Source organism: Epinephelus fuscoguttatus, linkage group LG6 (genome assembly GCF_011397635.1).
Source record: "Epinephelus fuscoguttatus linkage group LG6, E.fuscoguttatus.final_Chr_v1".
Classification (NCBI taxonomy): domain Eukaryota; kingdom Metazoa; phylum Chordata; class Actinopteri; order Perciformes; family Serranidae; genus Epinephelus; species Epinephelus fuscoguttatus.
Window position 1 is genome coordinate 42,673,664 of NC_064757.1, and position 13,442 is coordinate 42,687,105.

The following is a 13,442-nucleotide window of genomic DNA, read 5'->3' on the forward strand; positions in this document are numbered from 1 at the left end:
TAAAATTCTAAGTTACTATGTGGAATTGCTCTGGTCCATTTTTATATTCGGGATAGGTTTGATACACCAGTATTCACTTGTTAAGTAAATATAGTATAGTTTGACTTAGATGAGCATTTAGCAACTTCCAAAATATAGACAGAAATCCATAAAACTACAGTTTAGCTTGAGGAAATGTATGCCGAATTTTCCAGTGGTGTCTATAGATTCTAAAAATGAACATGAATTGATTAATGGCAATCTAGTTTTCTTTATATTTAGTATTAAACTGAGATTTAAATGGAGTTTGGTAGTACTTTGAGCTAAACCAGGAAATGCTTCGCTCCCAATGGGATTTTCTCATAGTGGAAACAGCGTCTTGTGTTTTTTTGTTCTTAAATTAAAAAAGGACACAATTTTCCAAATTTTGACATGATATGAACAAGGGAGAAAATCTGGGGGTGCATGCCGTGTGCGGACGAGTACGAGCGGAAGTCGCGTTTGTTGTTCTTCCTTCTGTTTCCGAGACGTTCAGGGTCTAAACGGGTTCAACAGCCGTGTCTGCATGTCTCTACCAATTCCCTCTATAAATCGTCTTCTACCGCTCCCGAATGAAGGTAATAACAATTCTGATTTTGTTCTCACTCTGCGGATACGCTGTCCAGGTTGTCCCGGGTTATATTTCACAGTTAAATCCGCTTCCGATTGTGCCAGCACCGTCTACCCCCGCACCGCGTCGGTAAGCCCGGGCGGCGTGCGCCCTGCTGCCGCTAGCCAAACAAATCCAGCGCCGTGCTTCAAAGCTCACCCGGCGGTTAACGTGTGTGAGCGGTGTTTCGGTTGTATTTTAATAGTTTCAACAGTGTGAAAGGTTTAAGTAGACACAACCAGAGGGCGTGTTTACCTCGTTGCCAGGTGTGACAGCTGGTGAGCGGTGGGCCGAACTTGTCCTGAACGGGCCCCCATCCATGTAACGTTACGTGCTTGTCACTTTTGACATTACAGCTATGTTTGGACGCTCAGCTGTTGGCGCAGTTGCCATTGCAACATATTTTCCATTTGCAAAAAACTCCCGCCTTGTTAGAATAACGTTAATGACACAGTCACCAAAGCAGCAGATTTGGGGTTCAGCACTCGGTGATCTGTCACAGCCCCCCGGAGCCTCAAATGTTATCGACCCCAGCTTGAGATGAAAGCCGCCGTCGCAACAGTCTCCGTGCGGCTGATATGACCCGCTGCCACTAGGCCGTATATCTGCCCGCAGCCGCTTACTTGTGACCCAGAAGTGTGTAAACAAGTTATGTAAGTCCTCTCCAAACTTGTTCACCCTCAACCGACCTCATGGCGACTGGATTCATAATATCATGCACCCTGCTCCTTTCTCTTCTGTCACTTGTTTTGCTCACACGCACCATGTTCACATGTCAGTGGATAATAAATAACAAGTCACGCAACATAATGTGTGTCCCTGAGCCGTGCAAACAGCAGTACTCTGACAGCAGGGGAGTTTACTTGCAAGCTGCTGCTGCAGGCTGGTTTCTGAGAAGACCTCCTGCTGACTGCATGGCTGCAGAGCAAGTGTGATATTTAAGTGTCACTACATGAGGAATCCCTGTGTCTTCAACCTTGTAACTTGTTGTCTTATAAACATGTGTACTGCTTTGAAGCATTGCACATGGTGTCTGAGAAGAAGCTTTGAAGGTGATATGATAACCAGTCACATTTAAGACACCATGTCACTTAAATTATCATGCAACTTTTAACTTTTTAATGTCAATGCATCAATCAGACTCTGAGGTGTTTTCATGTCTCCTATCATGACATAGATATGTCACCTTAGCAGCATATTCTTCTGTTCCCATTCTGGTCACTTTTTGTGACACAATGTGTGTTATTACCAGCAATGCATGTTATGTTATAATGTCATACACATGCTCAGAGGTGGAATAAAAATGTGCTTTCCGAATAGACTTAGACACATATTTTTCCTTTGTTGCACAGGGCTGTGGACAAGACTGCATCTGTTTGGTCCAAATTAAATTCAAGGCAAACTCCAGTTTAGTGTAAGCTGAAATCAAAGCAACTCAAGTTCTATTTGAAGCCAAAATGTGCATGCTTTAGTTAGTTTGATTTACTTCTGAATTAAAATGTTCAGCTATGAGGTTGAAGTTCTTAACATTGTTCTTGTTTCTGGGTAGGTTGGGCACAGTGGCGTAGGGTACTTGCGACGGGCCCCAGTTCACACTAGTTCCTTGTTATAAGGCGCACACACACAGCTGGCAACTGTTAATATAAAATCCAAAGGAATCTAATTTCTTATTCATTTCCCTCTTGTCCATTCTTACTGCCGCTTTTATGTGTAAGAGGCATGACTGCTCGCTGGGCTTGTAGATATACTCAGCTTGTCAGTCTTGACAGATTTTGCACCTAAACTAGCAACTGTTTCGTATCGTCTTGTCACATGATCAAATAGAGACTTGACATTAGGCAACATTAACAAACATGTTACCCAATAATCATCATTGCAGACCTGTATATGAGAATAGTATCAAAGAGAATAAGAAATTTTTCATGTTATTGAATAGTTTTTTTTAAATGTATTTATAGTTTATTCAGAGTTTTATAGGTTTTTTTTAGAATAAGCGTTTAATTTTGTTATAGTTACATTGCTACTGACTATTTTACCTAAAAAGGAAAAGAAAATTATGACAGAAATGGGTTTGAATTCTATAATAAATTCTATAATAAATGGCACCATTTTTAATTTAATGTGAGTTTTTATAAACACAAGTGTAGTTCCAAGGTGGCAATCTGAATCATCATGCAGGCCCCCCACCCCAGGGGCCCCAGTGCAACAGCACTGCCTGCACTGTCTATATTTACGCCCCTGGCTGGGTACGGTTTGAATCGACATGACAGTTTTAATAAGAATATTTATCTTGTATTGATGTATGTATCATGATTTGGCAAATGTGTGCAAAATGAAACGCACTGAAACACTGGATGAGCCCAAGCTCTTTAAAAACTTTAAAACCTAATATTAGTTAATAAAAAAAGACACCTTGCTGCACTGACACTTGCATTCCCCCTGGTATCTGTATATCTGCTTAAAATTATTAGTTTAACAACAGACTTTTGTAAAACTAAAACATCAAATGATATCATTTAACCTAATTTTCTCAGCCTTACTTTCTGGGAGACAGATCAACCGTGTATTAAAATAATTACCAATGTTTTACAGTCATGTATAACCCCCCGAAAAAAGTTTGAGAAGTTAACGAAAGTCCAGATTCAGATGAGAATCGACTCACGCAGCACTTGTCGGTGATTACTGACGTATTGTACTTTTTTTGTCCCATGAACACAACAGATGTGCGCTGATGTGTCCCACTGTTACACACTGCGTGAGCTCAACCTCCTCACACATAAAAACCTAATTTGGTTAGTTTATAATTGTTAGTTTAGTTTCAGTGTGCAATATCATGCTGTTATGATACTTGAATAGTGCTTGGGGTTAATAAAGTATCTATCTGTAATAATTCTTACTTTAGACAACAGAACTTTTGTAAAATCTATAACGTTACATGATATAATTTCACAGAATTACCACAGCCTTCATTTCTGGGAGACAAATCACCAATGCATTAGTAAAAATACCAGAGTTTTAAAGTTTTATTTAACCAAAAACATGTTTGAGAAGTCAGCTAAAGTCCAGATTAAGATGAGAATCCAGTCATGTAGCCTTTGTGTGGTCCCTTTTTTTTGTCCCATGAGCACCGCAGATTTCTGCAGAAGATGTTTTCAGACAGGAGCAATTTAAAGAAATTATTTTTAAAATATTTCTTGCATGAATCAGTTTGGGGGTGAGATCACACAGGACAGGATTATTGCCAGAATGTGTTGATTGTCACTCTTGTTAGGGCATCTGGTGGGAAAGCTGCTGTTGGTGTGAGGGTCTCTAATTCTGCACTAAAATTGTCTTGGCACCATGTTTTAATTTGCTTCGGCTCGTAGATCTAAAGTTTATTTTCCTGATCTTCTCACAGGATTAACTCTCCACATGGACTCAGCTCCGACAGTCACATTAAATTCTTTAAATCACGTGCTGCACACGTCTCACTGATAACTGAACGATCTATGACCCATGACTGACATCAGCTCTTTATATAGACATCAGGTTTCGTTCGAGTGTGCCATAACTGTCTGCCAGGTGCTTCCTCTGTGGTTTGGCTCAGATTTGGTCGAGGCTCTGTGTCGTTCTCATGCAGCCGAGTGCCGGTAAACGCTGTCTGAGGCAGCTGAGGTTCATGACTCCACCAGCCACAGTTTTGAATATTTAAATTACTAGGAAAATATTTTACAGGTGGCTGGAAAATTTTGGAGCCCTGCCATTCACTGAGACCCGGAGAGAAAAAAGTGACAACTTTGTCACAAGTGATCTTTGATGTTGGGAGTTTATACTGATCTGTCTGAGGAAAAATGTAGGTCTCCGACAAGAAAGACACACCTGAGGACAGCTGTGTTTTACGGTGCTGGAGGACTCAAACAGAATAAGATTTCTTATCCAGATTAAACAGAACATAAAGTATATTTTAAAACACACAATAAAGACAGGAAACATTTGTTGGTTATTTATTGTGGAGCTAAAAACATTAGTTAATTGTTAAAGGAGTGGACTGAAAGAGAATCCATCAGCAACTATTTTAATTGGTAAATCATTTGAGTAGTTTATCAGGCAGAAAAATCAGTGTTTGTGTTTTGAAGACGTTGTCTTGGGTTCTGGAAAACTGTGATGGACATTTTTATTATAAATGTTATGATATTGTACAGACTAAATCATTAATCAGTATAATAATCAGTAATGCAAAGGCAAGGCAACATGATCAAAAAATAAAGAGTTGCAGCTGTAGTTCGCTGATTTCCAGAATATAATGGCCACTTTTATAATAAAATAATAAATTACATTTATATAGCACACTTTCAAGTCAAATGACTTCTCAAGGTGCTTAACTATTTTAATGACCAAATATATTATTAATTCAGAACCAGAAACTATTTTTATTGTTGCAAACATGCAGAAGTATTATTTTAATCACTAAATTTTTAATTTGAAATTATTTAATTATTTGAAATTAATCTGTTAACTTCAGTTTTTTATTAAGCTCAGTGGTATTATTTAATTATTTTTTTAATTTTTTGTACAAAGTGGCCCTGTGGAATTTTCTTATAAACAAACAAAAGTTCTGTTTACATTCTCACTCTCCAAAGCACAGTGTGTGTATCTTTGGGGTCTAACACTGGTTTAAGTCTTTTAAATAAATGTTAATTATTTATTTACATCCATGTTTACCAGCTTGCTGTCGTCTCCTTCTGTCACCTCAGTGCTGCCTAATGAGTGTTTCTTGCTTTGGTTTTTTTTTTTCGCCCTCAGATTAACAGGTATGCCAAAGGAAAAATATGATCCTCCAGATCCCCGCAGATGTTACACCATCATGCCAGCGGAGGAGGCGGCCAGTGGGAAGAAGTCTTACTGGGCTGAGCTCGAGATTTCTGGTGAGTCTGACAAACTCCCTCTGTGTCTGCTTCTATGAAAAATATCCCAGCGGAGGCCTTGAAGCTCAGGTGTGAATCTGTACCGAAACTGATAGGAGTGAAACCCAGCAGAGCCCAGAATTGAAAACCACTACCTTTTTTTTGCAATATAAGAACATCAAGAAAAAGGTGACTTCATTCTGGTCTCTGATATCCAGTCCAGTTTTTCAGTCCTTGGAAAGCAAACATTTAAAAATGTAGCGGAGTCGTGGTTTTAATCTGTGAGATTGAGCAGAATGTCAAATGAGTTCCCAGTATTTTTCTCGGTGTGTTGCTTCCTGACATTTTTTAATCTCCCTCAAACTGTACTGTTTGTGCAAACTAAAGCTGAGCTGTTTCTTATTTCGGATGGTGCAGATTAATCAACACAAAACTATTTAAGAGGCGCCCACTAGCTCACCTGGTAGCGCAGGCGCCACGTGTAGAAAGGCTGTGTCCTCGCCGCAGCGGCCACAGGCTCGACTCCCTGGCCCTACATGCCCTCCCCTCTCTCTCCCCACTTCATGCTATAACTCGCCTATCAAATAAGAGCAAAAACCCCCCCCAAAATATAATATAATGGTTTGTGATTTGTAAGTAAAATGCCTCGGGTTCTAGGTAATTATTTTACATATTTGTGATATTTTTGAATGAATGAATGATTTTATTTCAACCAAAAATATAAAAAAAACACAATAAAAAACAAACAAAACAAAGACAACAGTGTCTGAAAAGGAGTTGGTAGAAGTAAAGCTTATATGTCCCAACCCCTTTTTTTACATTTCTTCTTTTAACTCAAATTATTTCAACAAATCCCTAAATTTATTTACAGCTAATATACAACCATCCCCAGTCTATTTACCACCCAATTAAATAAAGAAGTAATAAACCCAGTTTATTTACAGTCCAAGAACCACCCAGTGTTAGAAAATAAATATGTGCTCCCCTAACACAACTTTTCCTCATTTATACATCTGCCAAAAATATCTTCTTTGTATAGTTAGACCAAACCATTAATTGGTTACATTCAGCAGATGAATCAATGATAAAAATAATCATGTGTTGCAGCCATAAGGACTCTTAGATAAGATCATGGAGATCTGTGAACAGCGTAATTAAAATTCTTTTCATCCCAAAACCTCAGATGTCAACTAACAATTTTAAACAGAATCACAGGGCGTCTCAGTTTGAATGTTCACAGCTGAATGTGAAACTGAAAGACAGAGTATTAATGGTTAACAGACTCTCCCTGGCTGGTCAAAAGTTAATAATAAACAAGCAAATCAGGTTTCTGTTTTATGTTATCTGAAGTTTTATCTATACGTTAGATACGGGTTAGTCAGTGGCATTCACCTCTGAAGTGATGGAGGTTTCTTTTTGACAGAAGCTACAGAAGAACAATTTAGAAATTATTTATCTTTTGTGGTTTGATTCAGTTGTTTTATTTTGTAAAGTTTTAAAATTAAAGTGTAGTAATGGGTCACAGAGTTCTCTACCAGTGCTCTGCTGGAGTCCACCAGTCTACTTTTAGTGTCACATGATGGTCTTGATACTGATTCATGTGGTTTTCTGCCCTGAAAAAGAATTATATTTCAGCTGAAAACTGAGTCCAGTTCTTGTTTTGGCATGAAAAGGGTGTAAAATTAAAACTATCTAAAAGGAAACAGTCTGCTTTCTTTCTTTCCTCCTGTTTTCTTAATGAGTTCTGGAGGTGATGTCCTTTTTAAAAACACTCTGCTGTTCCTGTGTCTGTCTCGACGCAGGACGCGTGAGGAGTCTGAGCAGCTCGTTATGGACGCTTACCCACCTGACGGCGCTGCACATCAACGACAACAACCTGAGCCGCATCCCGCCAGACATCGCCAAGCTGCCCAACCTGGTCTACCTGAACCTGTCGTCCAATAAGCTCCGCAGCCTGCCCGCCGAACTGGGCAACATGGTCTCTCTCAGGTAGGTCGGGCCCATTCAGGAGACATACCTGTAGGTATTACAGGGACATTGTGAGACAGTTTATCTTGGATACACAAAACAGGCTTCTTAAATATGGAGAGAAAAATTAACTTACTGTTACACTTTGTCACAGATCTTCAGAGAGTGGTTGAATATTCTGTGATATGACTTAAGATAAGAATAAAATCTTTTTTACAGTATATAATTTTACATTACAGCAGGGATTTATGGTGTAAAATAGGAACATTTCTGGAACTTTATTTGAAAAATGACTGACTGGCGACCGGCGACACACACAAGATCTTTCACTGGAGGAAAGACACAACTCAGGGGGGCTTACTCGAAAATATCTAAGTCAAAAAGTGACGACAAGAAAAGTTATGAGGCTGACAATTTACAGAAACATTAGGTGCAGTAGTCCACCTTCCACCCTCTCATCCCGTCTCACTGTTACTTCTTCACTGTCCCTCTCAAACACACACTCATCTTGGAATGCACAGACACAGCTCGTCTCTGTCCTCAACCCGTGTCGTGAGCTTTCTTTGGCTGTGGCTCACGACCAGGTCAACGACAGGTCCAGATATTTAGCCTGATGATATCTGGAGTGTCTGGAGCACTCGAGCACCAATTTGCAAGCGCCGAGCCAGCGCTGAGATGCCTCTGATGTGGGGCTTTTGTCTGCTGTTAGCAAGCAATCAGGGCTTAAGGTGTATAGTGTGAACCAGACATTATTGGCCAGAATGAACTGGAGGAATTGTTACTGTTTTAGGACAGACTTGAAAAACTTATCCTTTAAATATGTGGCTGCCTTTAAATCGAACCCACTCTGTAATCACACTAGCGTTGGGAAACCGCTAACATTTTCATATCATCCATAGACGATCCGATCGCCAGGTTATGAGGTGATTTGTACAAAACCATATCCATAACTACTCCCATCAAAGCAACGTTTTGGTGAGCAGGCAGAATGAAGAAGCAGGGTGTCAGATCCCTGGCAAAGAGATGGCAAACTGTTTTGTAATCAAGGATTTAAAATTCACTTGTCACTCGTGCTGATTAACGGGGCTCAGCTGGCGGATGTGCTGCTCCACCAGAAACATCTTAATGTGCACAGTAGGGCACAGAGTCTAGAGATTATTTTTATAGCATCTTACTTCTGATTAATTGCCTCAACTTTGACATAGGAAAAATCAATCATCGATCATCCCTTCAATCGTTGATATATGGTCTGATCCAGTCAGCACAAGCCTAAATTATACTGTTGATTTTGTTTTTGGTTAAATGCAGCTTTAATTGAAAATAGTGACAGTAGCGTTTAACCTTTTAGACCAGATATGAATTTCAGATGTGATGTGTGTATGTTGTAATGTAATAAATAATATCTCAATGAATAAGAGGCCTCTGCTTTGTAAGTCTGCAGTGTTTGGGTAATTCTTTACACAAACAAAGTACCCAAGCTTCCACTCAGCATATCTACTGACATTTGTTGACTTACACAAAGGATTGAATCTTGCTAATGACTTCATTCTTCACAAAGCTTTCACTCCACTTCAACAGTGTATATTTTGTCTCGAAGAATAAATGATTCTTTGGATTCATTCAAAGGATTACGTGCCACACGATCCGAAAGCATAGAAGAGAAGTGATTAAAAAACTTGACAATTAAAACACAATGATCAAAACACTCAGAAGAAAGAGCAAGATTATGAAATGTGTGGGTGTGTGAGTAGTTATCCCGCAGGGCTCAGAAAAGCATCTCAAAACTGACAAATAAAAAAACAAAGATGACAAGTGAAGTCACGTTTTGACTGGAAGACTTAATTGAAGTGACAACAAAGGACGACATGGTCGATGTTGTGACACCAGTGAAAATACACTGATGACAAGGAATTACTATGTTGTAAAAATTAAGTTTGGGAAAGACACAATGCTGATATTTTTTTCTCCCGTTTTCTTGTAGGGAATTGCTTTTAAACAACAATCTTTTACGAGTTCTGCCTTATGAACTTGGGAGGCTTTTCCAGTTACAAACCTTGGGGCTTAAAGGTGAGTCCTGTTTTTTTATTATTACTAAAAGTTTGGCCCAATAATATAACTTAAATTAAATTAAAGTGGCTGGCAAATTAACCATGTAAGTCATTTCATGGTTGTTTTGCAGGAAACCCTTTGTCCCAAGACATCCTCAATCTGTACCAGGAGCCGGACGGAACCAGAAAGCTTTTGAACTACATGCTCGACAATCTAGCAGGTGAATGGCTCGGCGGCTTCACGTTACCACACAACCGTTTTATTGGAACTCATGCATGATTAAAGGGCAATTTATTGTAAACTGGAGTAGCACAGGTGTATCGTAGCAGGTGTACCATTGTGTTTGTCACGGGCCATTGAGCGCTTGTCCCTAATTTGCCCCTGCCTCCGCCCTGTTTTGCAGTGCACCCAGAGCAGCTCCCCCAAAGACCTTGGATCACTCTGAAAGAGCGAGACCAAATGAGTTCCACAGGTACGTTCAGAAGGGTCTTTCTTTTATTTTTTTAAAAGCTGCAGCAGCCTAGATTTTACACAAAAATTCACTTATTTCATCAGCCTAAAGGACCAGATCACCCCAAAATCAAAAATACATATTTTTCCTCTCATGTGTAGTGCTATTTATCAAACAAGACTGTTTTGGTGTGAGATGCCGAGTGTTGGAGATATCAGCCGTAGAGATGTCTGCCTTCTCTCCAGTATAATGGAACTAGACAGCACTCAGCTTGTGGTGTTCAAAGCACCAAAAATATAGATTTCTGAAAAACTTAACAGCAATGGCTCTACATTACATGGCTCTACGGACTGCAGCGTTCACAGCTCCACCTTTTAGTACCAGATCTGTGTGCTAGGTACCCCAACAGAGGGGGGACCAAAATTGGGGATGGTACGGAACGGTTCTATTGGTACCATCCACAACTTTTCATAGCGGAAACGGGGAAAAAAGCACACCAAACTGAACTGTACTCTACCATACTGCTCGGTGGAAATGGGGCTTAAGTGTTATGGTCTCCACCAGGCGTATCTGTCTGCAGCTACTCTCAAAACCTATTGGAGCCATTAGCCTAATATTTTGTGTGTACATCTAAGACTGTATGTTCAAGCACAAGAACTTCTTGTGCTTGCAGTGATTCACAGTTGTTGAAAAACCTGTTTTAATGACTGTTCTATAGCATCATTGACCGCTGATTCCTCAGTTCTCTTAACTGGCCAGTAGGGGCAGGAAGTTTTCCAGCAATCGGCTCAACTAAAAACAACAAGCCTTACCTAGTATGTTACAGGTAAGGCTTGTTGGAAGATGACCAAGGCTTTACATCCACCAATTGTATCACCACACAGAAAGAAGTGTGCATTTACTGGTAGCTCACGTAGCACCCCTGAGCTAGCTAAGGTTACAGCTCAGCTGAGGATGCCATTCATGTTTACATCTCAGGCTGTCATGAGCACGAGCCTCTGATCCATGAGTAGAGACACGCTTCCTTCTGTGCTGTTATACAGTTGGTGGGTGTAGACCGGTAGAAAGAAAATATTCCCTACATGACACTGTTTTAAACCATGTCTGTGGATTAACTTGAGTAACCGGTCATTATTTCTGGAAAGAGACACAACGAAGACCAAAATGTGGCCTGTAACAGACAAGTTAAAGCTTGTTTTTAGACAAGCTGATTACCAGAAAACCTACTGCCCCTACCAGCCGGTTCAGAGAAGTGATGAGTCAGCAGGCAGTGGCGGTATAAAACAGGCAATAAAACAAGTTTTTCAACAATTGAATCACTGCATGTACGAGAAGTTCTTGAGCATACAGTCATAGATGTACACTCAGAATATCAGGCAGATAGACAGATACACACACACACACACACATGCATGTAACCAAACACATGATCCCCTCCAGGCTTATGTCTGGTGGAGATAGTAACACTGTTGAAGCAGTAAGAGAGTGTAGAGTTTCTTTTAGTTGCCAAGTAGATCTGAAACTCACTCACAACCTCATTTAACACAAGTTGACCCAAAAGCTGTTTGATGTGATGACAAAGGAAAGGCACTGCTCATCTGTTCTCAAGGTCAGAAATGGTTTAGTAAATAAAACAAAGTTATTTTTCCTTTAATAAGACTTCAAATTTTTTTGCCTTCGGAGAGTCATATCTTCCTTATGTCATACTGTAGGTGCACAGGTTTAAAATGAAATCATATAATGAGAAGGAGGAGTGTGTTGAATAAGATTTATGTCCGGTTCCATCCAGCACAAAATAATCTGTGTATCAATAAATGTCTGTCCACACAGGGCAGCAAATGTCAGAGGAATAAATTTATAGCAAAATGGATCTTAACAATAATCTTGTCTTGTTAATAATAATTTTCCGCAGCCGTGTTCACGGTCATGTGCTACAACGTGCTGTGCGACAAGTACGCCACGCGACAGCTGTATGGCTACTGTCCATCCTGGGCCCTCAACTGGGAGTACCGGAAGAAAGGCATCATGGAGGAAATCACCAGCTGTGACGCTGACATCATCAGCCTGCAGGTAAACGAGAGGCTCCTTGATGACAATCCATCTAATAGCTGTTTAGATATTTCAGTCTGGACCAAAGTGGTTGACTACACAGGATCCACACATATCTAATAACTTCATAGAATAGAGAGACTGTTTGGTGTTCTGTCAGGATTTGAAATAAAGAGATAAACTTACTACGCACAGCCAAGATGTACCTGCTTTCCTCTGGCTGTGGATTTTCTATGATTGTAACAGTTTACAGTCTTGCTCTAGCTCACTTGTGACCTTTCACGAGAAGAAGGTTTCTACCCACCATCTGTCCACACACTGACTTCTGATTCAAGCAAGGAACAGTTTCAGCAGGTTTATTGAGCCTTTCACTCTCGTCTGTGCTGTAATTATCAGACTGTACTCAGCTGCTATCAACTCCTCCAGAGTCACCAACCACTGCCCTTCAACACAATTAAGTCATTGTCTAGTAGATAAAGAGGCAGACATGACTGATAAACCGTCCTCAGCATTGGAAAGTGTGTTTGTTTTCCTACTAATATCATTTTAGAATTCCAGAGAGGGTTTTGTTTTCGTTTATTTTTTATGGAAAGGCATCTTTAGGACGGAGCAACCTCATCTGGATCAGGGAAATGTTTCCTATTTATATGTGGCTAAAGCTTACTCCTTCAGGCACACCTTTGTATGACTCTTTATGACTCTTTTAGGTGACATTTCTTGCCCTGTGTGTCTGCAGGAGGTGGAGACAGAGCAGTACTACACTATGTTTCTGGAAACACTAAAGGAGCGCGGCTACGATGGCTACTTCTGCCCAAAGTCTCGTGCCAAACTGGTTTCTGAACAGGAGAGGAAACACGTGGACGGCTGCGCTGTGTTCTTCAAGACCGAGAAGTGAGTTTAAGAGCTTTGCAGAACAAGATTTATTGAATACATTTGCAGATTTGTAGGTTTTTGTTGGAAATCCTAGAATGTTTTTGAAGGTGATTTTTAGAGGTTGAAGCTTCAGAAGTTAATTTGAAACAGACTCTGACCATGTTTGTACACCACAGTTGAAAAGTTTCTGTATCTTGCCACAAAAGCCTGATTGGGTCCAGTCAGGTGTCTGAGAGGACTGCTATGTTATGTGTTTGAATGGTCTCTCCTGCCTTTAGGTTCAACAAATATGTTATATGAAGGGTTTATTTTGTACATAGAGAACAAAACGCTGTACAGTGGTTCAACCAGACTGACAACTGAAAGACACAAAGATCCCTCTGACCAACAGCTGAATAAGAACAGAAGAAATCGGCAGTCATTGGTTAAAGAAACTGGAAGCTTAGCATCAAAATATGTGCAGATTTAATTAGGAACAGGATCCTGTTTCCGTGTCAGATGCCCAATAATGCCTTGAACAAGCTGGAATTAACAGGCAATG

The 13,442-nt window shown here is 40.1% G+C and overlaps 1 protein-coding gene across 1 annotated transcript in view; it reads left to right on the forward strand.

Annotated features, from left to right (window-relative positions):
• Positions 1 to 467: 467 nt before the first annotated feature.
• Positions 468 to 13,442, forward strand: part of cnot6l (CCR4-NOT transcription complex, subunit 6-like) — a 28,949-nt gene continuing 15,974 nt past the window's right edge. Inside the window, exons 1-8 of the mRNA XM_049577668.1 lie at positions 468 to 596; positions 5,411 to 5,532; positions 7,314 to 7,500; positions 9,461 to 9,546; positions 9,659 to 9,748; positions 9,932 to 10,000; positions 11,892 to 12,049; positions 12,765 to 12,919. Coding sequence (XP_049433625.1) covers positions 5,421 to 5,532; positions 7,314 to 7,500; positions 9,461 to 9,546; positions 9,659 to 9,748; positions 9,932 to 10,000; positions 11,892 to 12,049; positions 12,765 to 12,919 — 857 coding nt within the window. The 5' untranslated portion in view covers positions 468 to 596; positions 5,411 to 5,420. The remainder of the gene's footprint in view (positions 597 to 5,410; positions 5,533 to 7,313; positions 7,501 to 9,460; positions 9,547 to 9,658; positions 9,749 to 9,931; positions 10,001 to 11,891; positions 12,050 to 12,764; positions 12,920 to 13,442) is intronic.